We start from the raw sequence: 27,679 nt of genomic DNA, 5'->3' as shown, positions 1-27,679 counted from the left end.
TCAAACGGGGTGCAATCAGTACTGTGATGTATTGCAACCTGAACATATCAGTTCTTAGAGCAAAGTTCCTGTGCAACATCTTAACTGGTCTGGCACACTACCACCTACCACTGCCTTGGTCTGCCTTTAGCATTAAGCCACACCCAGTGTATCGCCAAAATATTATTTCCGAGAGTTGTTATACAAAATCAAGCATTCTAGCTCTTTTCCCAAGGTGTAATTATTATTTCAGTTTATGACAAAATTCATTGTACCCTCTTTAGACTTAAGGACTTTTCTAGTCTCCCGCAAGGACTCTAGGTTTTGTCATCTTTTTCCAGTCTTAGAATTTTGTAGCCCTTTTAGCATTGACCTAATCCAGACAGCCCAGACACCCTCCAGGCCTCTACCTCTTAGGATTCTGCCTTTGAGATCTGGAGAGTTGTCTTCTCCAAGTTCTCTTCCCAGCAGGCTTCCTTCTTGAGAGCCTGACCCAGAAATTCACATGCTGCAGTATTTCCCAAGAGGCCTTGTTGTTAACCAATTTTCCCATGTCATAATCTCTGCATTGATCCTCCTTGAGAAGCGAGCTACACAAACTTTGACAAAGCTGAGGTCTAACACCCAGAAAGGGACAACCTGTTAGAGTCTCCTAATTGCAGTACTGTTATTTCTCCTAGGGAATATCAACAGTTAGTGAAGGTGTATGAACCACCTCAGTTTCACCTTCTCCTCTAAAAAGCTATGTATGATTTTCTTTTCTGGCAAGGAGCACTTACCCTGCTGCCCCTGCGGTGTTTGTGAGATGATGAACTGTGCTGGCTGCAAGTTGGTTGTTGGATGCACCAACACAAACTGTTGCAGGTTGAGATTCTGCTGCTGAAGCTGCTGCAAGTGCTGCAAATCCTTAAGGAAACAGGGGAAGGGGAAAAAAAAAAAAAGAAAAAAGAAAAAAAAAAGAAGAAAAAGGAAAAGAAAGAGCTGTGTGTTAGACATTTAAGGCAGCCATGACTCCCAACGTAACTAGATTTCCTATCAACCAGCTACATTCTAACATTTAGAGATAAAAGTGGATGTCAAACATAGCAGTCCTGCTACTGAATATCCTTTAGGCTGACAATTTGAATTTCACTGTCCTTCATAAAACCAAACAAAAATTGTTTACCAAATAACCCAGCAAAATATTTCTAGCACTGTTCTGCTTTTTAAAAAAAGGGAAAAAAAAAAAAAAAAAATCGATCTCCCTCCCCACCAAAGGCAGAAGTTTTCAAATACTTTAGACTTATCAGCACCTGGATTTCTCAGTCTTATTTTTTGAGGATGCAACTCTGCTACAAAATTCATTGTTGACAAATCAAGCATATTAGCTGGGAGCTATTTTTGTTTGTAACAACAATCTGCAATTACCATTCTAATCAGCAACAGAAAAGCAAAAAATTACAGATTCCTAGTTTGCACTCTGGTCGTTCAGGTCAAATTTCAGGAAATAGCTAACTCAAATAGTAGGTAAATGTATTTGATTAGTTCTGAAACAAATTACAATAAGCTTAATAGACATGGCTATAATTAAGGTTAAAAGGAATAATCCAAACCGCTGCACTACCGTAGAACCCTACTTTTATGTATTTAAACCATTGAGAACTATTAATTTTCTATAATTAAATGACTGGTCTCAATGTAAATGCTAATCTCTGAGAAACTGAATCATCAAGAAAAATGCTTCAACTTGCTGTCTAGCTGGAGAACGAAAACAGAGAACTGCTTAAAAATATTCCCCCCAAACTAGCCTTTTTCTTTTCATCTTCTTCAAACATGACAATAACAAGAGTAACTGAAATTTGAAAACTGAAGCACAATGTGAAGCCAGACAACATAACAGAGGTAATCTATGAAAACTATCTATACATGTGTAGAATCTTTCCATCTTTCTGAGAAGCAGCTGTTTCAAAATACCCGCCAAGCAGAAGGATAAAAGCCTGAAATATTTCCCACACTTAGAACCTCCCATTAAACAAACCAAACCAAGCAAACAAAAAACCTCCCAAAACTCTATTTCAGGTAAGTTACTCAGATACCAGGGTACCTGTTTGCAGACAGATACCCTCTTCTGGGACCAACTGTGTCAGAAGATGTTAACGATGCCAGTTCGCTCCTAAACAGTGCTCCATCTGGCTGCTTGAATGGAGCTGCTCGTTTTAACATACTTCCTAACATACTTGAGTTAAAGTGAGCCAGACTAACAAAGATGTGCTTCTTAAGGCCAGTAAAGTAGCCACCACGCATTTTGACTGAGGCAGGTTACTGAGCACTCACACAAGCTGCTCAGCGCAGAAGGATAAAAGCCTGAAATATTTCCCACACTTAGAACCTCCCATTAAACAAACCAAACCAAGCAAACAAAAAACCTCCCAAAACTCTATTTCAGGTAAGTTACTCAGATACCAGGGTACCTGTTTGCAGACAGATACCTCTTCTGGGACCAACTGTGTCAGAAGATGTTAATGCCAGTTCGTCGCTCCTAAACAGTGCTCCATCTGGCTGCTTGAATGGAGCTGCTCGTTTTAAACCAGAAGTGGGAGAAAGCCCATTAACTGCCGGTGACGGAAAGCCAAGACAGACTGACAAGGATAACTTTTTATTTACACGATACAACCCTTTGCAGAATATAGTTATCTGTCCATGACCTTATATTATTTTAAAACTGTTAAACTAAGACTTAAAAGTTGCAACAATCTCCTTCTGGGAAAGAGGGGTGGGGACTGTCAGTGGGTGGAAAGAAAGACTAGGGAGGAAAAAAAAATACAGAGTCCATTGATTTATGAGACCATAGACGTGCATTATAAGAAAACGACTACTTAACCTGCATTACAAAGACACTGGCCGTCAATCACTTAGGCAACTTGGTCATGTTAAGTCAAAAGCATGCAGTGTAATAATATGGTAGACAGACACCAGATGGATTGACCAAGCAATGCTCTTTAAGAAATAGAAGCTTCCATTTTATGAGAATGGTAAAATTTTAAAAAGTGCCCCCCAGCGCAACAGAGTGTTTTTAAATTTGGTAGTATTGTTTGCTTTCAGAAAATTTGAGAAGTACTGCAACCATTCCTACAAAATCGAGGCAAATTTCCTTCCTAAAAAAAGAGAGAGATAACTGCTCCAGTTTTTCCCAGGAATTCCATGTTTCTTCTGACTTCATATCAAAGTTACATTGGTCAGAACTGCTACTAAAAACTCGTACTTCGAGCCCAACGCGACATGGATCTCCAATCATTTATTCATTGATTTTCGATGCTCTACTGGTTACCTTTGCAGACTGAGCAGACCCTCCAGCACAGAGGGGCTCATACTGAATTGGACGCAAGGACTAGATGCAGAGGAAGAAACAGAAATAGAAAGAGTAGGGCAAGCTGACTATGGCTGTGAACACTGGACGGAAGAAAAAGAAATGAAGAGAGGCTGAAGGATGAAAATAGAGGTGGATAAGAGAAAAAGTAGAAAAACAAAAGGAAGAGTTGGGAAGAAATTTTTGAAGGAAAAAGTATGAACAGAAAAACAGATAGGTTGAGGACCTCCCCCACCAAAAGCAAACGAGTGAAACCCCTCCAGATGACCAAGCAGATCTCAGATGATTTAAAGCAGCACCACTGGAGATGGAGTTACATACAAGAAAGAATACAAAGAAACAGTGGCAGTGTATTTGTAAGATCAAAGGAGGAGAGCTTTTTGTTTAAGACTATAGTATTCATAACACAGGTACCCAGCTAAGACATGACAACTCTTATCATCAGGCTCTTACACTTCAGTATGAGAAAACTGTTTTTAAATTGAGGCCTCGGGGATAACTGGTATAAGCAATCTTATTCTGTGCATCTGCCTTGGTAAATGGTATCTTGGCTGAGTCTTGTTTAAATACAGAACTATAATTCTGTAACGCAGAATGGAAACGATACCTCCAAGGCTAATCACTCTTAAATAGCCCTACCAGCCCCTCAAATTCATTTGAAATCCAACTTTATTTCTACCTTGGGAAAAAGTTTTATTATTTAGTTAATTGTAGCATTACAATAAATCTCCCAATAGCAACCATGCAAATAACCCCGAAACTGTTTTCCTATACTGATATTTTTTTTCTCGATGGTAAAATCTGTAAAATCTGTATACTAGCACAAGCACATAGGAAGAGATGGGAAGACTTTTGGGGAAACATGCATGTCTTCCGGTGCTGCCCAACAATTTAGAAAGATCAAAACAATCCAAATCCCACCTCGACAGAATAATCTGCCAAGTGCTACGTCTTGACGTGAGGGAGTTTTTTGTTTCTAAATAAAAATAATCTCAAGTTCTAAATTCAATGCCATTATCTCCAGTTACAGCTTCAGTACAAACTTAAGCATCTCTGTCACTTTGAGGTTTACATCATCTAAACACTGATTATGGATCCTGAAAGCAAGTAAAGTTTACAAAGAACTCCAAAACTTGGTACAACTGTTTAGTGACAATTTAGCATCAGCCCAGCAGCACCACTAACATCTCACCAGACTGCTGCAGCAAGACACCTTACATTAACTGCAGTGCACATTAAAGAAGTCATGCTTGTGCAATTAGTTAATTAAAATAAATATAGTAATCCCCCTGCTGCAGAGACCTGCCAGTTAATCAATTATTCAAAAATTATCAATTTACAACTGTTTAGTGACAATTTAGCATCAGCCCAGCAGCACCACTAACATCTCACCAGACTGCTGCAGCAAGACACCTTACATTAACTGCAGTGCACATTAAAGAAGTCATGCTTGTGCAATTAGTTAATTAAAATAAATATAGTAATCCCCCTGCTGCAGAGACCTGCCAGTTAATCAATTATTCAAAAATCATCAATTAAAAAACAAACATTCAACTATATGTGTAATCAGCTATATGTTTACCATAGCAACACAAACAAAGCTGAGCACTGCTTATAAATAGTTGTCAAGATGGATCAAAAAGCATGGTGTTATCCACCTACAAACCTAGACAGTGAAATTTTTCCATAAAGTATCTCAAATTATGTCCAACACCTGCACAAATTATGCCCTGCACTTTCATCATAAGAAGCTAACAAGATTCAACCAAGCTACATTTATATATCAAAATAACCTATCCTAAAAGAAATTAATTGTAAAGTCAAACATTTAAGTAATTAGAAATGCCAGAAAACAAGTGAAGCTTTAATTTGTTCCCCTTGTGCTACAAATACACGTTATAATGGTGGCAACTACATGATCACATGCTATTTTTCATAGAGCCTTTAGCTCGTTCACATGCACAAACCAGACTGCTCACTTCAGAAGCTCCTATTTGATGGCACATGCCTGATCTTTTCAACTCTTCTCAAACACTTCTCTGAAGATTTTTAAAGTTCTGGAGAAAAACCCAGTACTAAATTAATAATTGTAAATGCTTCGCTCGTTTTCATAGCTTCCCACTGAAGTGGAAAAGCAGGATTAACAACATCTCACACATGCACAACAATGCCTTCAAAAGTATCCACTAATTTGGTGGCATATTTGACAAACGTAAAGCCAGAAAGTTCAAGGTACAGATTTTATTAATATGAAATTTTAATGCTCCACACTTCAGTAAAGCAGACCTCGCTATCTTAAGCTGCACACCTGGAAGACAAGAGGCACACACCTGTGGATCACTTACATTTAGGTTAAAAGACTTGTATAATGTCAAATGGGAACTCTGTGACAGGTGCATGGAGAAATGTTAGAAGCTAACCATCAACTTCCTTGACAAGGGCATTTCCCATTCTTTTCTTGGAATCTGTCTGCACTATTGGCTACAGACAAAGGCTTAACAAAATTAAGAGATGGTCTTGGGAGTTACAAGTTTCCTTGAACGCTACGTCCTTGAGTCATCTCCAGATCATGACAGCGAAGTGGGATCCTTTGCTAAAAGAAGTATTAATATCTGGTCACATGACTTGCCACAGTGCACCAAGAGGCTCAGTGTGAGGGGTCTGTGGGCAACGTCAGTACTGGCCTTTTAAATATGGGATGGTGTCACTGGCCTCTGTAAGGACATCCAGAGAGGTCAGAACTTTTAGACCAACACCACAGAAGTTTGCCACTTCAGCTAACAAAAAACTGATAGCACAACCAGGCTGTTATTCAGCTATTGGGCTAGCACAATAAAGGAATAGCACATTTCACCAATGGACTTCACAGATAATTGTGACATTTCCGTTCTTTTACTTAATCAGCCTTCATGTTCACTTTTTAGATACTTCATGCCAGTTAGTTAATAATTAATTATTAATTATTAATAATAATTATTAATAATTAATGCAAGTGAAAATAGTCTGAATAGAAAGCATCAGACAGTCTTAAAGAACCTGCTCACTGGAAGAAGCAGCAACTTTGGAGATTACATATCCAACATACTTTGCACAGCTAGACTAATCAAACTGAAATATTACGTACCGAAACCCTTAATCTATGGAAAGATGGACCTCAGCGTCAGCAACACAATCACCTCTAGTAGTACTCAAGATGCCTATGCCGTACATTCAGTTACCCTTGTCCAGAAGTCTAAGGAGTTTCCACACTATGTATGCTAAGCAGAGAGTCAGTGGCGCTGCATTCTCCACACTGAATTAAGCCAATCCTGGAAGACCCAGGAGGATCTTTGCTGCTCCTAGTAAGCAGAACTTCCTTGGCAAGCACTTCTTCAGAATTAAGAATTAACGAGTCTTTAGCAGCAGACCATAAAACTGGACAGATTCCGACACCAGACTCATTCTGGCAAGTTTTTCTCTAGACACACAAGAGTGCCCATTCTTTGTCATTGAACTCTGAGCATTAAGCACCGAGCCAAAATAGCACACAAATGTGTCAAGTCAAACTGCCTTTCTTCAGCCCTATCATTTTGCTGTTTGGATCTAACAAGCATCCTTTGTGATAGGTAAGTATCCCTTCCCATCCATAGAGGTCTCAACAAGTGTCATTTCTATGGGCATCTTTCTATACCCCTTTTTCTCCTTTCTCAAGCTAACTCCAAGGAGGAAAATTCAGGAAATACAACATCTGGTCAGATTCTGGAACAAACTCAGAAGCCCAGTGGAACTGATGAGCAGCTAGTACACATTCCTTGCTAAAACTATCAACTCCAACCTCATCAGCTAAGGATGCATGAGGAAAGACTAACAGTACTCAAGGACTCTAGAAACTCACTGAATAAGGAATACAAATATTATTTGAATGATGCAATTAGTCAAACCTCTTTATTTTCCACCCTCTCAAGCCTCAAGGCTCACCTGTGCAATCTGTATTGGCTGAGATAGAGGGATCTGCGTCATCGGCGTTGCAGCAGAGGCCGAGATGGTGGCACCAGCAGCGCTGTGCTGCTGACTGGCTGAATGCTGCACTGCAGCCGCCAGCAACTGTGCCTGCGCCTGTTGTAGCAATAACTGTTGCTGGGCTGGCGTCAACGTGAGCTATAAATAATTAGAAAACACAGCCATTAATAATGGAAAGAGCCACTTCAGCTACAAAGTCATCAGCTAGCTCATTACTAGTTATATTAACCAGACATTCCTAGAACTATTACTACAGTTCAGCCATTAACTAGCCAATGACTCTGGCCTTAAGTAAAGACAGCTGGCTACTCAACACAGTGTAGGACCCAACCTACCACAGACCTGACATAAAACAAACTGCATGAATGCAAACATTTGCACTTACTGGAACCTACAGAACCTAACTTTACTTCTAAGTTTTCCTCACAGCTCTACCAGGAGGTTCAGGAAAAAGGTAATTAAGTAGCAAGCAAAAGAAAAGAATCAGTATTGCCAGGAGTTGAAAGGAAATTTACACCCAGCAGAACAGCAAGTGATTAGCCAGATGAATGAGAAGCAGGAATGCTGGCTATGGCTACTGAACAAACTGATAACACCCCAGCTGCTTCACATTAGCATGAATCCCTGCCATATTCCATCATTTCCATTATGCCCTAAGATATAAGTAAAGAACATGAGCTCCATTTGTTTCTCTCCAAGTCTCCCCATCTGCTTTTTTTTTTTTTAAATAGAATAGAGTTGGCAAGTTTACATCCCTTCCCTTTCCCAAACACACATTATCTCTGTGAAACAGGTGGCAGCAGTCACTCCTTTACATGTAAATGAATCTTGATGCCCATATTTACTACAATCCATATCTGCATAGGCCTGGAGTTTTGAATGTTTCACTACTGCAGACAATCATAAATTAAAACAAACCAATATTTTTTGAGAATGAGAAAAATAATAAAATACGCTGGGTTTTAATAACGTATTAAAAGTGAGACTGTTTTAAAGCTTTCAAATGTAATTAACCAAAACCTAAATAGGACATTTATTTACACACTAGAATACGAGAAGATTTAACAACTGAACATGAAATTAAGACCTCATTTCATTCAAGTGTAGAGATGATCTAACCTAATACTTCAAATAATAAATACATTGTTGGAGCAACTGCCCTAAATTCCTTATTAACATGCAAACTCTTAAAACTGCAAAGCTGATTACGTGGAAGCAAACTCTTTAACCAAGCCAGCCCATTCACAAAACTTACTCTTTTTTTAAATGACTGAAAGCATTTACAACAATTCAGGAACACCAGTAATCCTAAAACAATAGTTATTCCATAATTAATTCCAAAGCTTTGCAATTAAAAACTCAAAATTGGTAGGTTAAAACAGAAGGGTTGAATAGGCTTAAGGCAAGCACTAATATATAGTTACTTAAAAAGAAATGTGTTTGAGAAGAGGAAGAATTAGTGTCAGCAGTTCCCATCATTTTTGTTCTTCACCCAGCTACCTGATAAGATTTAGTCTCATGCTCTCATGCCTCATTTTAATCTTGCAAAAAAATAAAAATTCCTCTTTATGACATCAGTGACTTTCTTATTTGTACACACACCAGGTTTTAACTTCATTGCAGAGTCAAGACGGATACTGAGAACAGAGAGAACGATTTTTTTTTTGTTTTTGAAGCAAATACTTTGCAACAAAAAACAAAGATTAAAGTCTGCTTTTTTATAGGAAGGTATTTTCTGTCCCCTCTTTCACTCAAGTTTCTTCCTATGTTAAAGGAAATGACAATAACCTTCACTGACAGTTCTACAGGGACTGCCGTAGATACTGCCATCATTTGCTGGACAGGAGGCTTACTGCAGTATACTTGGGTAAATCTTACCCCAGTGATCTGTCCTCCGGCCAGCATGAGCTGGGTCTGGGGTATGGCCGCCTGCACTGAAGGCTGCTGGGAAGGCTGGCTTGGCTGCTGAGAGTCCCCAGATTCTTCATTAGATTTAGACTAGTCAAAAAAAAAATACAACTCTTTATAGTGTAAAACAGATGTTAATGTATAACATTGCTATCTCAACACTGCACAATAAAAATCTTTCATCTGCATACAAAAAGCCCTTGGGTTTATTTTAAGAGTGTGTTTAAGCAATGGCTCTATGTGCCCACTATCTCAGCTACGATTGCTCAAACATGTCTGTAGGTAATGCAGTTTAAACAAAACAAAGACTCTGGTCTTTTGTAACTCTGACATTATTTTCAGGTCTCATTTCATTTTATGCAATGCAACTGAAGCCGACACTACCTTTCACCATAAAGAAAGAAAAGGTTGCTAAAACTATTAATTGCCTAAAATCCTGAACAACGGAACCAGGGAAAGGAGATTTTGTTTCCATTTTCTATGTCTGCATCCTGTACCTCTAAGTCATCATACTGTTGGCTTACACGGAACTGGTTTGAGAAATCCTCACAGGCTTATCTACCTACAGCAAAACACATAATATATACAGTGCTTTTAAATAATCAAAGTTTAGCATTTATTTAATTGAATGCTGCTTTATTTTAAAAGATTTGGGGGGGGTTGATTTTTTTTTTTTTTAACAGAAGAAATTGTGAAGACATGAGGGAGGAAATGTAAGTGCATGAAGAGGGGGAGAGAGTTTTATGATAATTAAAACTGGTTATGCAGAACATTAAAATTCTGCATAGATTTGCATATTTTCCACCACCTGTTTTGGGGACTGCAGAGCAGGCTAATTAACATAAAGGCTCTGATTAATTCTGCCAGTCATTGAGCGATAATTACAGCGCAGGACTGTAAACATTCTGCACTGGAGATACAGCCTGTTTGCCAACATCTCTCTCAGGGATGGAAGTTTACCATGGCAACCAAGGCAATTTTCTGCCTCCTTCCTCTTAGAAAGGAAGGTCACTATACCTCCTCTTCTTTCCAAATTGTTATTATGTATAAGTGGGTCCACATTCTATTGCATTTCATGTAATGTACTACCTACATTCTTTAATAACAAGCAATACTGAAACCAGTTTTCAATAAAACTGCATCCCTTTCCCCTTAATATAGTACTGAGAGGAAGTGGCACGTTAACTGATACACTGAAGTGTTCAGCATCATAAAAAAGTTTGAAAGCTTTGTTGTCTCACGTACATTATTAAACAACAATTACTCTGACTTATTTTGAAATCACTATGTTATTTACACAAACAATCTACACTAGCCACATCACATAGTTAATGTTACATTACACTCCTATATTCAGCTACCAGAAGTAAGGACAAATTGCAAAGTAATACTTGTTATGTTTAAAATAAATGAATAAATGGAAGAACATGAAATATTCCTGGAGTTTTATAGTTTTCATGATACAACACCTGGCTGAAATTCAGTATAAAATTACAATCACTGCATGTTTTAAACTCCAGTTTCTGAATGCTTACAATCCTGAACCTGATTTACAGTTGTAAAACTTATTCCTTCATACCTATCACTTGCAAGACAAGTCAGAATGAAAGAAGAGTAACATATCATAGGTTAAAAACTATCTCTAATGGGACCACAATGCTGTTTGCAATGAGAGAAGGACAAGCAGCAGAAGGAAACTGTCTTTACCTGTACATTTAAGGACTGAGCAGCAGCCTGTAAACTTGTTCCAGCGAGCTGGACCTACAACACAGTGCAAAAATGGAAATGAAATAATGTAGAATCCACAGAAAACTTTAACAACGTAAAAAGAACAACCTCCCCACCCGCACCCCAACAAAAACTCCCCCAAGAACAATGCATGCCCTTCTAACACGTGAATCAGTGAAATAGGGGTTGTGCTCCAGGCTGAAAAAAATCTCTTCCACAGTGTTATTTGTCTACCTCTTGCTTGAATGTATTCCTGCCTAGGGATCTGGATACTATCATGAAATTGAGTTGAAACAGAGCATTTTGGGGTGGACAGGCTAACTATTCCTATTCCTGTTAAAAAAATCCAGGTTTCAGGGGAGGGTCTTAAGCTCTACTCATCATCCTTCTAATACTTCAGAATGGGTCATACCCCAAATACGTACACTGCATTCACCCGCTTCCTTATACGACAGAGGAGCAATCACCTGCATAGCACAAAACCCACAGCATAAACACTCTTCCTCAAATCAACCCATTCAAGTATTTGCAGTCCTCAGCCACTGAAAAGAAGATCTCAATACAGAGGACTGGAGACACTTTACAAAGGCTGTATTGATTCAGGTATACTCAAAACTTGAATTCAATGTTTGTGATTAACAGGTCCAAAGAAGTTCTTGTGGGTTAGCAGTGAAGAAAAACTGATGCTTCAGAAAGTGAGATTTTCAGAAAGTGTTATTTTATCTCTAAGGATTTTCTCTGTACAACAAATGCTAAATTTTCATTTACAAGACCGTTTTCATTACTCTTGCCTTGTTTCTACCACCACTCCTACTATAAAGAAGGAATGCTATGTAATTAATTACCAACACTTTCAAAGGTCAGCGTTACAGCCTGTAGTGAATTCCATCTCTGGCCATGTTTGAAAACCACTGCTCATTTGGAAACCAGGTAACACATAAGGATAAAATAAAGCAAAGCAAAATGTAGCACTCTTGCCTCTATAAAAAGATGTCCCCACATAATATACATCACAAAAGAGAGTCCACATATCTGCAAGCACAGGAAGGAGAGTTTTAATTTAAATTGCAGTACATGAAATGAATAACTGAATATTCGAACAGGCAACCCTTAAGAGTCACCTTGGAAATATTTCCTACCGCTCTAGATGAAGGTACTAGACTTACTAAGCATGTTCTACATCTAAGCAAACACTTCCAGAAAAGCTCCTCCTCATCACAAGCAAAATATAGTTTGACATAGTTGATGTAATCTGAGCTTTTAACATGAACTAACAGCAGAGAATAATCTAAACAGTAATAGCCTGCCATCCATAAAATATACCCAGAAATAATACTTTAAAAATTACATAATAATAAAAAACCCCACATAAAAGACTACAAATGTATCTCACTCAGGTACAGCCAGCGTATTGCTGAAAATCTCTTTGAATGCAATTTGGACACCCCCTTCCACCACACAACAAACATTTTCTGATTAGAAATTAAATTGTTCCTGAATGTTGCCTACAGACTAATATTTTGTATTAGTCTGGAGGAAAGCACTGTGTGTTAAGGCTGAATAACACCCCACTAACAGCAGCTACACGAGAAGAGGACAGTTTGACAATAGATTCCCACACACCTGCAGGTGCGTAAAAGAATAGCTGAGATTTTCCTTTGAACTAGAGTTTCAAGAAATGAATCACACTTTATCAAACATGAAGTTATAAAGATCCTGACAACTGCTTAAATAAATACATTTCCAAAGCAAGATAAAGCACTGTGCTAAATACAATTACTGTTCTGGATCAACCTACATAACAAAACAAAGACTAAAACAAACACACAAAATTCTGCAGAACAGCTGTATCTGTCTCCATGTTAAACACACACTGACAACCCATGAAAACTAGTCAGCTTCTCTCTACATAAAGGCAGCCTACAACAGCCTATTGGTTCAGCAAATTCAAACACTGGGACTCCCTAGGTCCTATATAACCCAACCTACTTGGAAAATTGTAATTATGTGACAAGACGTGTGGAATGTTCCATACAATAAAATGGCAGTTCAGAGCTCTTAAAAAGAGGGCATAAAAGCTTCAGTACGTCAATTATACCACAATAACTGTGCAACCTCAGACCTCAAACATTCAAGGTCAGCCAATTAGGTACAGTATTTTAAAGTTTAAACTTGGTGCTGAGGAAGGGAAAGAAATTAGGACATTTGTTTTCATACATCAAGTGCGAACAGATAAAAAACTACAAAAAATGCCCCTTATACTTCTCTTCACCTAGGGATGCCCCATTTTGCTTCAGCCTACATCTGAAGTTCAGCTTTGATTCCCTAAACACAGCAGCAGCAGAATAGAGGGATAGTGGTAGAAACCAGAATATCATCTGACAAACAGGTCCTTGAAATAACTTTAAAAAAAAAAAATTAAAAAATTCACAAACCATATATGCTTAGTAAGTCCGATCACTCTAATTAATGTGTAAGAGTTGAAATACTGAAGCATAGTGCTGACTACCATTCAACACCACCTCTGGTTTCTTAACTAGATAGTGACAGTTTCAGAACCTTGGAAGCTGTTGGGCCAATACAATCCTTTACCAAAAAGATTAAATTTTACCTTGCCTTTCAATTTGCTATCTGCATTAAGGTTTTAAACAAACAAACTTTAGGCATTCTTAAGTCCCCAAAAAGCAGCTTTCTAGTTCCCCCAAATAGGTCTCACCCTATCTTGATGTATTCTGCAGCCTAATGCAATGAAGTGAGTGCCACAATAAGAGCTTTTTCCCATCCAAGCTATTTAAGCATGTGGTCTACCCATATTCCTTTACATGACTACCCATGATCCACAGAAAGAGAGAACATACAAGAGCAGCTGTGTTCGTACCTGCCCGAGTCACCCCTACTTTGAAATGGGTCTTCTCTTACCTGATGAAGGTGCCCAAGGAAGGCCTGGGCCTGGGCTGTAGAGATTGCTCCTCCGACAGGCACAGGCTGCTTTTGAAAGTCCAGGCCATTTGTTTGCGTGCCTGGAGAAAGAGAGATATTAAGAACTATTAGTTATTACTTTTATGAAATGGAAAAAGAATTAATATTCCTAAGTCTCCTGCTATTCTCTCAATACTACGTAGTAGAAAAATACTCTGAGAATATACTCTGGGGAAGCAGTGTCACTTCCAGACTTCAGTAATACAGCATTTGTCAGCTGAAAAAAATCAACATCATATTTTCTTTAGCTTCTATCATCTTACCTACTCTATGTACACTATTACCCCATCATTCTCTGCCACGTTTTGAGAACCAAATGGGTGCATGCTGCTAAGGTTAAACTGTGTTTCCATTCTCCATGCACTCTCTATCCAGCAGCTGAAGACTACCTTCAAGTTCAGAAAGTGGCAAGAACAAGGTTGATATAAAGTCACCTTTCATTAAAAACAGGTAAAATAATACTTGATGAAAACAGAAGTACTGTATATACATAGCAGTTATGGGCCACAGTTTTACTCTTTTGATAAAAAAACCCCTCCACATTTCCATGAATATTTGTGCAGAGCTCTCATTACATAAGATAACTGCCTGGGCTTGCTTTTGCTCTCACTCACTTTCATATAGCTAAAACCTGATTATTTTCCTACATTTTTGTTGTCTTCTTCCTAAACAGTTTGGAAGACATGAAAACCCCCAGCTATCCCCAAATAATCTGGTTGTGAGAAGGAGGAGGAAGGAAGAAAAAAAAAAAAAAAAGAAGAACATTTTTTCCACAAGAAAATACCACAGAATTCTCTTCTGCCAAGAGGAACTATAACTACAAACTTTTAGGAATCATTCTGTGGGGAGATGATAAAATTAACATTAGGGATTATCAACAACTGGTTTTGTATGTTGGGTATTACTACCTACAGTGGCTAACAACAAGAAGGGAAACTGAGTGTATCAGGCTGTGTGGAATTTCTAGAACAGATGACGCAATCTTAAAAATTGCATGACTGAAATGAAGTAAAACCAACTTTAGACTCACATGCTTACTTTTCATGACTATCAGATTTTGTTCAGTGCCTATGGACAGGTGTTCAACTAAATTCTACTTCAAAATTCCTTCCATCGTCTACATTTTTCGCCATAAAAATATAGGTTATCTACTAAGCAAAAGAGTGTCGCAGTTGTTAAACAACAACAGGGGTTTGCTATTCCTTAGAAACATCTGCAAAAGCAAGCAGGTGTAAAATTTGATTAGTAAAATACACCATCCAATATTTTACATTGCTATTTTGACCTACAACAGCGTACACAGATAAAATTTCCAAAGATGGAGTCACTGTTCAATTGAATACAGACACAATGTAGACAGTCAAGTTTTCTAGCACCCATGTAAGGTATACCTAAGGTGGCCCTTTGATGCATCTTTGGTGGAGGTGCTGTGGGGTAAGAGTTGGTCCACTCTCAAGTTTTTAATGTTATGCTTTGGGCCATGGTTTACAGACTTAAGAGACATATGCGCAGCCAAAGATCCACAGACACGTTAAAAATATTCAAATTGTAAACTACATAAAACTATTTTGCTTAATGAGTCTAAAATTCCAATCCAAAGCGAATGGAAGGACTATCACTGGTCTGAATTGATCTTGAATGAATGTAACTTGGTTGCATTTCTCCATGCAACTCCATCTTCTCAAAGAAAGGTAGAGAAGGTCTGCTGGGAAGAGCTAGAAGAATATTGCCTATTTTCATTCTTTCCAGTAAACTGCAGAATTCTCTCAATGCAGAAGGCCAAAAGGAGTGGGAAGATGATTGGGTAAATATATAAAAATAATTCCTGACAAACAGCTACTGTAATTCAAAGAAAACAGACGCTTTGAATCAGTTTTCAACCTGTGTTCAGGGACCCCCAAGTAGGGAAAAAAAATACAGATAAGAAAACCTACTGTAAGGCAGATATTCCCCATTCCAGTTGGAAACTAGCAGGGGTCAAAAAAATTATCCATTCTGAGAGGACTAGCTGGAAGCTTCACCTTAAATAAAGAGAGGAAGCTGTTCTAGTTAATTATCTTCCAAAAAGAGTCTCAAATCACGATACCATATTAAAAGAGCACTGCTGTGCATGTGTGCAGAAGAAATGCTCCAGTTAGCGCTTCTGCTGACTCTTAATATAGAGATTTGAAACGAGCCTTCTAGGGTTGATAGTTTTGAACAAATCAAGTTCCAAGGCTGAGCTTAAAATCTCCATGGGTCCCAAAAAAAAGTTTAGACTGGTACTGAGAGAAAACAGCAGTTTCTTTAAATTCAACCTTGAAGGACTCCAACTCCCTCTCCCCACGCCTCCCAAAACCAAACTCAGAGCAAAATAAACCCAAACCACACCTGTTCACTCTCTGTTCTACTTGCATCTTAAGCTTTCTTTAGTATTTGGAATACAGTGTCCCTTCCCCTTCGGATGCAGCCTTAGTTTTGGAAGGAATGCTACCCAGGTTGCTTGCATTTATCACAGGATGCCTACATCTTTTGAAGAACAGCAGGGAAAATGAACTTTGAGTCCAGCATATGAGAGGCCTTGTTCTTAAGGTGCTCAGAAGGATGTGACACCACTCCTGTGGAATCCAAGAAATCTGATAAGGAGACTAGAAAATGGAGCTGTCAGAAGCAGGTCAGCACATTTTAAGAACATGAAAGGACCAGAACGCCACTTCTGCTCAAGATAAGAGTTAAATGCAAAACCCCACGGTGATTAATAGACATGGCAGATGCAATCACAGGTATTGTGATTTTAACAATCCCAAGTATTTATGTCTTTTCCATCTCCATCCCAGCTCCCATAATTGCTAGAGCTGATCTAACAGCTCACCAACACCAAAAAAAACCAGGAGTGGGAACTCTCCATCTCCCATCTCTCCTTTCTTCTTGGTTCCAACTACATTGTTCCTGTCCTGCCCCTTCTGGTAGTTCATGGACACAGCAGTAAGCCAATTAATTCACCTTTCTAACTGAGTAGAAGACTATTCATGTGAACTGTTCCCTTTTTCTTTTGGCCAAGTTAGTTCCCTGCCAGTTATGTGAGATGAATTAACTTACCTTAGGGCCCAGCAAGCAGCAGATAATGCAAAGCAGGGGAGGTCAGAGATGTGGTAGTAGGGAAATGAGCCTCCCCCGCCCCCAGCAAGTTGTTAAGACCGAATCAAGCTGCAGGATGAAATTTCACCCTTATAGCCCAAGTCCAATGCAACTTAAGCATGTTTAAATTCTGGCATAAATTCAGCCATGTCGTTAGCTACTTCATGGAGTTGGTTTGGATGAAGACTAATACTAAGTGAAATTAATTTTCAGCCAAATCAAATCTTTGAACCATCTCACCCAGTGCCACTCCAGGGAAAGGAACAGAACAGTAAGTACCAGGACACCCTGAACGTGGATTAGTTTATGCTGTCTTGGAATTGTACCTGCAGAGGGTAAAGGCATGACAAAATGGAACAGGCATGGTAACATTGCACCTGCAGTCAGGAGAAGAACATACTCTCAAAATCCAAGATCGTAATCATCAGACTTTAGTCTGAGTTTACAAACTGCATAAGGAAGAGGAGTGAGGAACTACAGGTCTGGGGAGATGCGGAATAAGGTGCAAGAAAGGACTCAGAAAGGGAAGGCAAACAAGAAGGAAGATTTCAAAGCTAACTTGAGTGGGTATCTGCACTGTGCTCTGGGAGATATCTTCCAGCACCAGCAGTACATTTCCCCATTTCTCTCTTCCCCCCCCCCTCCATTGAGAGAGAGAGATAGCCCCAATACTCAGAAATTGTGGATTCCTTGTCCACATTACTAGTAGGAAGTTTAGTATCGATATTAGCCCAGAATTTTAGCAGTTAAAGAATATTTCATGGTCCCTCTCCCACTCTCCTATAGACTCTCTTCTTATGGAAACTGGAAAAATCAACCTCTGGAAATGAAGCAATGCAAACAAGAATCCTTAGAATCCTCCCGAATACTACACTTACAAAAATTATTATTTTGCTGCTATGTCAATGCATGTCATAATACTACACTCTCCATAGACACTATAAACTTGGCTTTCATAGTACTGCATTCACACAGCTTTTAAAAAAGAATATACATTAAACAAACAAAAAAGGTTGAGTTGTTCTGGAAAATTTTATGCTGCAACCTATAAAAAGGAAACCAAAAGGGCTATCCATTTACTGTAAGACACTCTTCCTACTTCTCTCTCTTTTTTCCAGTAGATACACTAAGTAGACTGTACACCCACAACTGAAGGTTGGAAAAGATTTGTGTAATTTTGCAGTACTGATGAACAGTTGATCAATTCATGTTCTTGTGAAAACAGCCATCCAACAACTCTTGTACTCATAAGGACTTTTTTTGTTGTTGTTTTTAATTCATCTGAAATATGGGTTGCTTTTTCAGATGCTTAAAAGGGGAGTCCAGTTAGCACAAAAATTTTAAAGTTACAATCTGTTTCAGGCATTTTATTGTGACCAATGTATTCGAGGGACTTTACTATGTTCCCTAAATAGTCAGTTAGAAATACAAAACCCTAATTTGTTAACTTCCATGAAACTGAGCTGTTAGCTCAGAGAACTACTGATGTTAAGTCATCTTTACCAGTGGCAACTGTATTTTTTTTTCCTGAGAACACTACCTCTGCCAAATGTAAATTCCATGCCCTAAAGTAATTTCTCTTAAAATTTTCAAGTTGCATCAGCTTACTAGTTTAAAACAGGAATGACCCAAACAAACATCCAGTGAGGTTCAAAAGATAGACTAGTAGTGCTTACACAGCAGACTCAAGTGATTTACAAATGTCACTGGAAAATAGACAGTTACAGAAAGTTACAAAAATAAGAACTCTGAGTGTTTATAAAAATCATCTTCACGCATTTTGCTTCAGAGCCTACACTCCCCAGACAATCAATGGCACTTCCAGTTCCTTAGCATCCGAGCTGAAAGCTGACTTTCTTTTCACTAAGTATGCACAGAGCCCAGAACCGTAATCTAAGTACCCTGATCAGAAGCCTAAAATTACATTCCGTGAGTATTCCTTTCAGGGTTTAACATCTGCCAGTTGACTAATGCAACTGATGCTTGAGCCCCCAGAGAACGTCACAAATGCCATTAATCACTACCTCCAGTGGTTTATGAGCACTATATTTAAAAACAAAACAATGACTGCAGAACAAAGGCTCCTCAAAAATTCTAGATTATTTTAGTTTGCATCATTTTAAAAGTCAGGAAACAAACCTGAAAGGAATGACTGGGAACACTTAAATTACAGAAGCAATGTTTGCAAAAGGTCCAAACACCAGTAAGAGTCAAACTTTTGTAATAACTAACCCTAGTATTAGAATATAAAAAAATACAGACATTGTATCCCCTTTTGTGATGAAAGCACCTACATACAGCTTTACATGCCATCAATTTCTTTATACCATGACCACCACCTTCACACTGATGAAGCATTTGCCTAGGAGAGCAGAGCCAGGGTTCTGCTGAAGCAGATGCAGTACTGTGATAATGGCCTACCTTTGAATAAACCAAGTCCTCTTCTTTAACAGCTCAGTTTAGGTGAAACTGCTAGTTAAAGCTGCACTTAAGGAAGCACATTGGGAATGCACTCTTTGGAAAAGGCAGACACAGGGAACTGTGGTCACACAGAGCAGGAAGTCTGAATTTTCTCAGAAGTTTACACACACCCTCCAGCTACAAGGATTCTATAGGGATATTTAAAACCACTGTTCTCTTGATGCTGTTTATGATTATGAAATATTTACAGCCCATATGTTTTTTGAAATAATGTTTTATATCATCCTAAACCAGTATTAAATACATAATAAATAATTTTTGTACATAAAAAGAATTGATACCTCTCCTATTACAAATACAACAGAAATATAAAAACTGAGATCCCAGTAACAAAACACACATTAGTAAGTGAGCAGGATTCCTTTTGACTGACCCCATGCATTGGCAGAAAACATCCAACCTCTCGGATCAGTATCGGGAACATTCAGTCACTCTTAGCTGGATTAAAGCCTTGCACAAAGAATGAGGAGACAGCAGCACAAAATGAAACAAATTGTTAATTTCATCACAACTCCAGAGTTTAAAATAAAACTCTTATAACTGAACCAAGAGGAGGAAAAATAATTTTCCTCATACAAGGTAACTAGACTTTTCTCAAAGCAACAAGAACAAGTTCCCTCTCATTAAAATTTTCTCTTACCAAATGCTACTCTGAGCTCAGAGAAGATTCTGAGTTAGGTTAAACTATTTACTTTCCATTCAGAACTGTCATTTCTCTTGCTTCCAGAATGAACGTTAAATTACCTCCAGAAAGGAATTAAAGCATGAGATAGCATGATTCAGTTATAGTGGCTTAACAAGCTTCTTCAATGGCTTAGAGCTTGGCCACATCTTAAGGACTTGCCAAAAGGCACATTGGCCCTGACACAAAGGTTATTCTTCCCCAGACAAATTTCAAGGTTCTGTTCTAACACAAAGACATTACAGAAAAGCCGGCTAACTTTTTTTTTTTTTTTTTGGTAATGTTGAGAAGTGATGCTTTCTCCCTTTGCCTTGTTCTTGAGAACTGTTGTGAGAGCTTGAATGAAATCTAAAATGGAAACAGGATCAGCCAGTGGCCCACATCTGCCAGAGAAAATTTCAACCCAAAAATAAATGACAAAGTTAGAGGTGCCAAAGGTATGTTCTGCCAGGAAAAAATGAGACTACTTATGGAGAGCTAGTACCACCAGACCTTCCATAATATCAGAAACATTACAGATAGAGGAAGTGGGGAAGGGGAATCGTATATACAAAGTGTGGGTAGTGCTCTGATACAGTAGGTGTGAATAATGCCCTGCATACAGTAGGGTTAATGACAAGACAAAAGTGTTCCCAAGTCTCTAAAAACAGGGTGAGGGTGGGGGGGTCTTTTGTTTTTTAATTCCTGTAAACTGGTAAAGAAATTTTGCTTTTAATATCCATTCAATTCCACCAGAAAATATCTGTGCACCAATTCATCATTTCTTACCTGTGTTCCCATCCCCACTCTCCATTGATGGTTTACTGGTTTCTGACGGATTGTTCATTCTTGAGTCTGCATTAAAACAGAAATAAAGATAAACTAATCCAGTAAAAAAAAAGCCAAATCTATTCATACCTTCTTGTCCAAGGGAAGTACAGAACATCAGGAATTTAATATGTACTTTACCCTAATTCAGATTATAACACAAAAAGAATTATCAGAAGCAGAACATAATACTGAATCTTCCAGGTAAATATTGTTTCAAAATTTTGTATGTCATTATTCCCATATGTGAAAACATGGTGTTATGGGAATAAAAGACAGCGTGCTGGAATGCAAAGATAGGTAGAACTTGATTTTTCGGTACAATGAAAGTCATAGAAGCAAAAAGGGGAGGAACTTGATTTTCGATACAATGAAAGTCATAGAAGCAAAAAGGGGGGCGGGGGGGAAAGGAAGGAACAATGACTACATCAAGATTCAAAAACATTAAGTCTGACCACCACGGCCTACGTTATTCTTGTGTTGTTTTTTCACCCCCCTAAGAGAAAAGAAATTCAGTCATTATAATTAAATAGATGCCATTTTTCTAATACTGCATTTTTATTTTACAGGAATGTCACTGATATTAAGTTATTTTATATTTCCTATATATTCATGCAAAACCATACAAATATTTTATAAAATAATTCCTCTTCCTTCTCCCTCTGGATGAATCTATTGAAAAGTCTGCTCTTGGTTTCAAAGCTTGTCAGCTGAATATAGTGCAATGCAGAGGACCTCCCCAGATGGCAGACAGAGAATATAGTTTCCTTATATAGGAATCTATACAGATGTTCTGTGTACAGCATCAGTTCTCCAGCTTATTACCTCCTCATTCCTTGCTACCGACCTCACTGTGCCACATTATCACAAACCAAAATTACAAAAAGAATCTCAAGACAGACCAGTTCATAAAATAAAGTATAAGCAAATCCTTAAGCACATTCTTGCATTCCCATAACCAGCTAAATCCAAGTCCAATGAGCTCAAAATCAACCCTTTACTCCAGGATATTCTCTTGCTAGGTGCTTAAAAGGTTACCTCTGTCATGTACTTTCATCAAAGCAGCGATTTCCAAAATACCAACGGGCTGAAGAAGAATACAGTAACAGCATTAACTGCTGCATCTTTCCCCCAGATATTTCCAAGAATGCCCAGACACTTCACTGTTTGGCAGCCTATGAGAGCTGGAAATGAGAAGCTGGACTATTGCCACGTACTATCACCTGCTACTGCCCAGAGAGACCAGTGCCACCCTCAGGCTATCAGAACCAGGGGCAACAGCAGTAGAGGAACACAAGCACAAGCCAGGAGGAACGAAGCACGTGGACAGGGCCTAAATGAAAACTGGAGTCATGATGAAGCCTGGCTGGGAGCGCAGGGTGGGAAGAGGAGGGAGCTAGTTAGAAATGCAGCATATGTGAGAGAAAAGATAAGACATCAACCTTGGAAAAAACTCCAATAAGCAGTTAGGAAACAATTTAAGATGCATCAATATTTTTAAAATGAATGTAATTTTTCGTGTAAACAACTGCTGCAGTTGAACCCACTAGGGCCTAGAAAACCCAGAGGACTATAACAAATAGGAATCTTCCCCCGACAAGTTAAGTCAAGCTCTCCAGAGCCCCAACTTGTCTCAAAAAGTTCCTATGCCTATGCTTAAATCTTTCAAATGCCAGCCACGTGTAAAAGAGATCTGAACTATCAATGTTACCTCTTAGTATAAAGGCAGACGTGTTAAACTGCTTTTTGAAAGGGGGAGTGAGTGCGGAGAAACTTTCCAGCTGAGCGCTGCTGGCCCACACTTCAGCAAAAGGCTGCAAGTTTTGCCCCATTTTTCACAACCTCTGCTTAGCAGATTCAAGCTACAAGTTCATAGTCTTGAAAGACAGAGCTCTGCTAAGGTTGCAGATACAGAACCTATTGATTCCCGGCTCCTCATTTTGTCATTTTTCACATTTGGATAGTATGTTCCACACTCTAGAAACAGAACATGGGTTCCACTGACTGCACAGAAATGTTGGTTGTTGATGTGCCACTTCCTGCTGACAGATCTGTGTGTAAAACTAATACAAGTATGTTTCTATCTAGAAGTTGCATGTACTTTAAATTGAGTTTATTGTTGTGGCAACAGTACATTTATTCAAAGTGATTACAGGCAACATTCATTTGATAAACAGCGTTAGTTCATTCCTTGACACACAGCTGGCTACTGAAATTAGTTTAGGTTCAGAGAACACTGAATGGGAGACTTCTCTTTGGACACAATCATGAAGAGTCCTCATCCAACAGAAAAATGAGCAAAGAGGGCTTACAAGTCCAATACAATTGGTTCTGGAAACTAGGCTAACTCATGGGGCTACTGGACATAGGACGTATTTTTTAAGCCCAGAGCACAAGAATAGCCTGAGCTCATGACAGCACTGATGACAGAAGGGAAGAGCACAGGCTGAGAAGATTGTCTCTCAATAACATGGGATCCATTCACTGAACCACTTCAGAAGGCTCTTGCAAGAAGAACAACACGGGGCCTCCTGTGCTAGTTTGTTGCAGAAACTGAAGTATTAGAGCCACCGTGCAAGATACTAATGGTAGAATAAACAAACTAAACCCGGAGAGGGGACACAACTGTCCCATGCACAGAATTCCAAGCAATGTACTTACTGACTGTTCCCTCTGTATGAGGAAGCCCATACAACAAACCTTCCTGCATGACCAGCAAGTTTGCTCAGGACAAAGTTATAACTGTACAGACCTCTTTCATAAAGCAACTAAGACATGTTTTTCTTTCAGGCTATGCTGCAAAATAAATCCTTTTAAAAAAGGTTTTCTGTGTTTCCTAGTACTAGACATTCACATAAAGTTTACTCAACTACCAAAAGCATGTCTAAATGAAGACTATTTTATTGTAAAGATTCATCCCTAACAAAGACCTCAAACATTGCTATTGCAAAAAAGCAGCAAGTTGGATGAAGAAACATCTTTCTAGTACTGCTCAGGTTCAAACGAAGGATAGCATCCATTATTTCACCAGCTGACTATTTCTTGTTCAATCTGTGGGCCTTCTGCATGTAAAGCATCAAGAACAATGCCGCTATTTCCATTGCAAATGGTATGACATACATCTGAAGCACAAAATTGCTACCAGCAAAACAGACATATATCCGCAGGATACTAAACCTACGGATTCATTATACGTCAAATAAAAAGATTATTTGGTTTATATGTGCTCATACGATTTCTGCTTTAAAGTTAAAGGAATAAACAAATGAAGTGGGCTAAAAAAAACAAACCATAATGCCCTCACCTTTTCTTTTTCCTTTAGATCTTACTTGGATTTTAAATAAAGGCCCTGGGCTACAAATTCTGCCAACATTATCTAAAAACAAACTCCACAGAAGGAAGGATCGAAAGCAGCAGGTGCATGATTGAAATCAAACTCTCAGGAGTGAATATGTTCAGTACTGCTACTCTGCTAGCAGGGCTGAGGGAGTCGCAAGGCAGTGCTGTGCCAGGCTTTCACACACCCTCAGTAACATTTCAAAAGGTATTCAGAAGAAAGAAGCAGCGGACACTGGACCAACCTGGAGTCTTAGGGACTGTACATAGCTAGTAAAACACAGAAAATCTTAACATGGAATATATCATTAACTATTTCCCTTCACCGATTAAAGTGAAACTGCCTAATACTCCATCAGCACCAGCAAAAATGATTCATTGATGCGTATGGAAAAAACAAAGCTCAATGCGAGTGAAAACATGCCAAGAATTCACTAGAAATTCGTTTTCAAAAGAACACTTCATATTCAGAAACAAATATTCAGATGTCTGCTTTTTAAATTTACCATCCAAAAATATATTCTCTTTGACATATAAGTTCTTACATGAGCTTATATAATGGAATCAAAAGAATAGTAAGAAAAAAAAAATCTATCATTAGGCTTTGGGGAAAGAGCCTTGAAAACAAATAAAACCTATCGTAAAACTGGGATCATCTGTTATTATAAATAAAAGACATGAAGAAGAAATTACAGCATGTCTGTTCTGCAGCCCTGATGGAATCTCAGCGCAGGCAATACATTATCCCAGTAACCTTAGGCACAGCTTGCAACGGTATCAATGGCAACCACTGTGGACTCCACCTTATTTTCTATTACGCATGAAGAACCTTGCTATTACATTAAAATACACAGACATAATGTACATTCTGTTGGGGAATGGCTCAATACAGCTACTAAATTCTTTGAGACTGGGACACTCTCTCATTCATTTTAATGCTTTAAAATTCATAACACACAGATATGCAAGTAAAGTCGAGTGTTTGTTAGAAGCCAAATGCTTCTCAGATTGAAATCCTAAAAGCAGAAGGTCTGTATTAATATCATCCAAGCCTAGCAGCAAATCTCTCCAGTGCAGAGGAAACAAGTTCTCCTGGAGCGAGGGAAAGGAGGAGGGGGGGAAAAAAAAACAAAAAAAAACCAAACCATGTATTTCCCTGGTACAGATCTATCTACCTACCTACCTACCAGGCAGCTACTTGCTGCCGATTCACTGGTGAGCTTCAGCCTTACAAATACCTTCTCTAGCCTCTGCATATGTGATTAAGCCTCTATGCATAGTCAACCTCACAGCCTCTATTTCCATATTAAACACTTATAAGAAAGAGCTGAGCTGGTACCCACCTAGAACGTAGTCGCTGCAGTCCAGCATTGCTGTGGTATCCTCTACAGGTTCAGATAGTCCAAGGAAAGGGAGAATGGCAATTTCTATCAAATCTACACTACTGCTCTCGACCGAACAAGAAAGGGAGTGGGGAGGTGGGGGAAGAAATACAACTTCAGTTACACCATAGCAATCTTCAACTGAACAGGGAAACTTCAGTTGCTCTGTGGAGTTTTAGTCTCTCCTACTAGCTGTGTCTGACATTGTCAAGGCGACTGAAGCGTGAAAAGTTCCCCTTTTTGTAATAAAATAGAAACAAAGATTGCAGCTGGCAGTTTCCATAATGAAGCTTAATCAGTATGCGCCTGATTAGGGCCTTATGCAAATCTCCCCTCGTTAGCACAGCAGCCAGCACTTTGAAGTCCATGAACAATTCATTTGCAGAGTACACTGAAAGCGCTCCCTGCATAATTTAAATCATGGTATAAATATTTATCAGCTCATTTGCATATTAATTGGCAGTGCATGAAGGGAAAAATTATCTCCCGAGTGCCAGCATAATAATTAGGGAACAAAATGAATTTTCTTCCAATAGCTTGGCTTCTCAGCCCTAACTCAAGCACAGTACCACAGGGGAGCAGGGAGGGGAAGAGACAGAGTTCTGTTCAAATGCCACTGAAATGACACGTACAAATTAGAAACAACTCTACAGACTTAAGCACCTTTAATCTTACTCCTGCTGGCAACAATAACTTCAGTAATAAAGGGGATTTGGAAAAAAGCTTTCTACACAATCCAAATAATCCCACGAAAACAATTAGCAAGGTAGAAGCTGAACACAAAAGCTGTCAAACCGGTGCTTGCACATCTGCATGGAGTTTTCCACATCCGAACACGAACTGTCACAAGAAGGTCCTGGGCAGGAAAGTGAGTACCACCAGGGCAAGGAAGCGGCACGATTCCCTTTAAATGGCTAAAGAGCTTGGTGATTCATTATCGGGTAATCCCTTTGCCACGGCCAACTTAACAGCAGTGGATATGTCAAGTATTGTGTAACATTTGACATCCACTAATCTATCCCAAGTGAAATCAAAATAGATTTAGTCTTTTGCTTTCCAATGACTTCCAAGAAAAACAAAAATCTATTACTAATCCCTTCCACAAGCATACACAATATAGCTAAACAAAGCTTACTGCGGAGCTACGGTTTTTGAAAGGGACACTTTCCATCCGGGTTGCATTTTTGAACCACTCAATGATAAGCAGAACACGCTTGCTGCTGTGTCCACAGAGTACACTGAGGGACTGGAGAACTGGGAAGAGGCTTTGGTCTGCAGAAGAATCAATATTCCACAGAACTAAGTGTATTGACGAACTACGAGGCTAGATAAAACAATTTCAAACGGTTTGTCTACCACTCAAATACTAGTGTCCTGAACAGCAAGAACATTTACATAAAATTCAAATGTAATGTGGACATCACAACATTTAATATTCCATATTCTGATCAGGAAAAGATAATGTGATGATGCAGGTGACTACAGGGTTAAGCCACCCACTTCCAGATGTTAATACGAATTTAAAGAGTAAGTTGTTGTTTTTCTTTCTTCTTTCTTTAAAAAAAAAAGCTACCTGTACTTTTCTTCTCCTCATTTCTGAAGTGAATTCAAGCACTGCCTCTCCAAACAAGAGGGAGCGAGAGAAGAGGGACTTCTCAATCATCCATAGTGACTGGAATTTATTTCCACGCTTGACCTCTTCTTCTGTTCAGGTTCATATCTCTACTTAACACAAGATGTTCCCTGCTATATATTTAACATGAGTGATCCACACTTGAAAAAGATTGCAAGAAGGGAAGGTGCTCCCAACTGCAGGGAAACAACTGCATGTACCGAATAGGTTTTCCTAATACCTTGTTTCCAACTTGGTTTTCTACTCATTCACGTGTCCCACTGAGGCCTCTGAGGCACATCTCCATGGTTCGCAGACCTTCA

At 38.8% G+C, this 27,679-nt stretch overlaps 1 protein-coding gene across 1 annotated transcript in view; it reads right to left on the bottom strand.

The window, feature by feature from the left end:
• Positions 1–22,137, bottom strand: part of POU2F1 (POU class 2 homeobox 1) — a 46,066-nt gene extending 23,929 nt beyond the window's left edge. Inside the window, exons 1-7 of the mRNA XM_009274558.2 lie at positions 22,065–22,137; positions 20,988–21,053; positions 13,880–13,980; positions 10,940–10,993; positions 9,203–9,322; positions 7,283–7,462; positions 759–885 (exon numbers count right to left, since the gene is read on the bottom strand). Coding sequence (XP_009272833.2) covers positions 759–885; positions 7,283–7,462; positions 9,203–9,322; positions 10,940–10,993; positions 13,880–13,980; positions 20,988–21,053; positions 22,065–22,083 — 667 coding nt within the window. The 5' untranslated portion in view covers positions 22,084–22,137. The remainder of the gene's footprint in view (positions 1–758; positions 886–7,282; positions 7,463–9,202; positions 9,323–10,939; positions 10,994–13,879; positions 13,981–20,987; positions 21,054–22,064) is intronic.
• Between the last annotated feature and the right edge of the window lie 5,542 nt (positions 22,138–27,679).

This window comes from Aptenodytes forsteri, unplaced genomic scaffold, assembly GCF_000699145.1.
Source record: "Aptenodytes forsteri isolate BGI_AS27 unplaced genomic scaffold, ASM69914v1 Scaffold287, whole genome shotgun sequence".
Classification (NCBI taxonomy): Eukaryota; Metazoa; Chordata; class Aves; order Sphenisciformes; family Spheniscidae; genus Aptenodytes; species Aptenodytes forsteri.
Note: the sequence above shows the minus strand (reverse complement) of the source record. Positions and strands in the feature narration are given on the sequence as shown.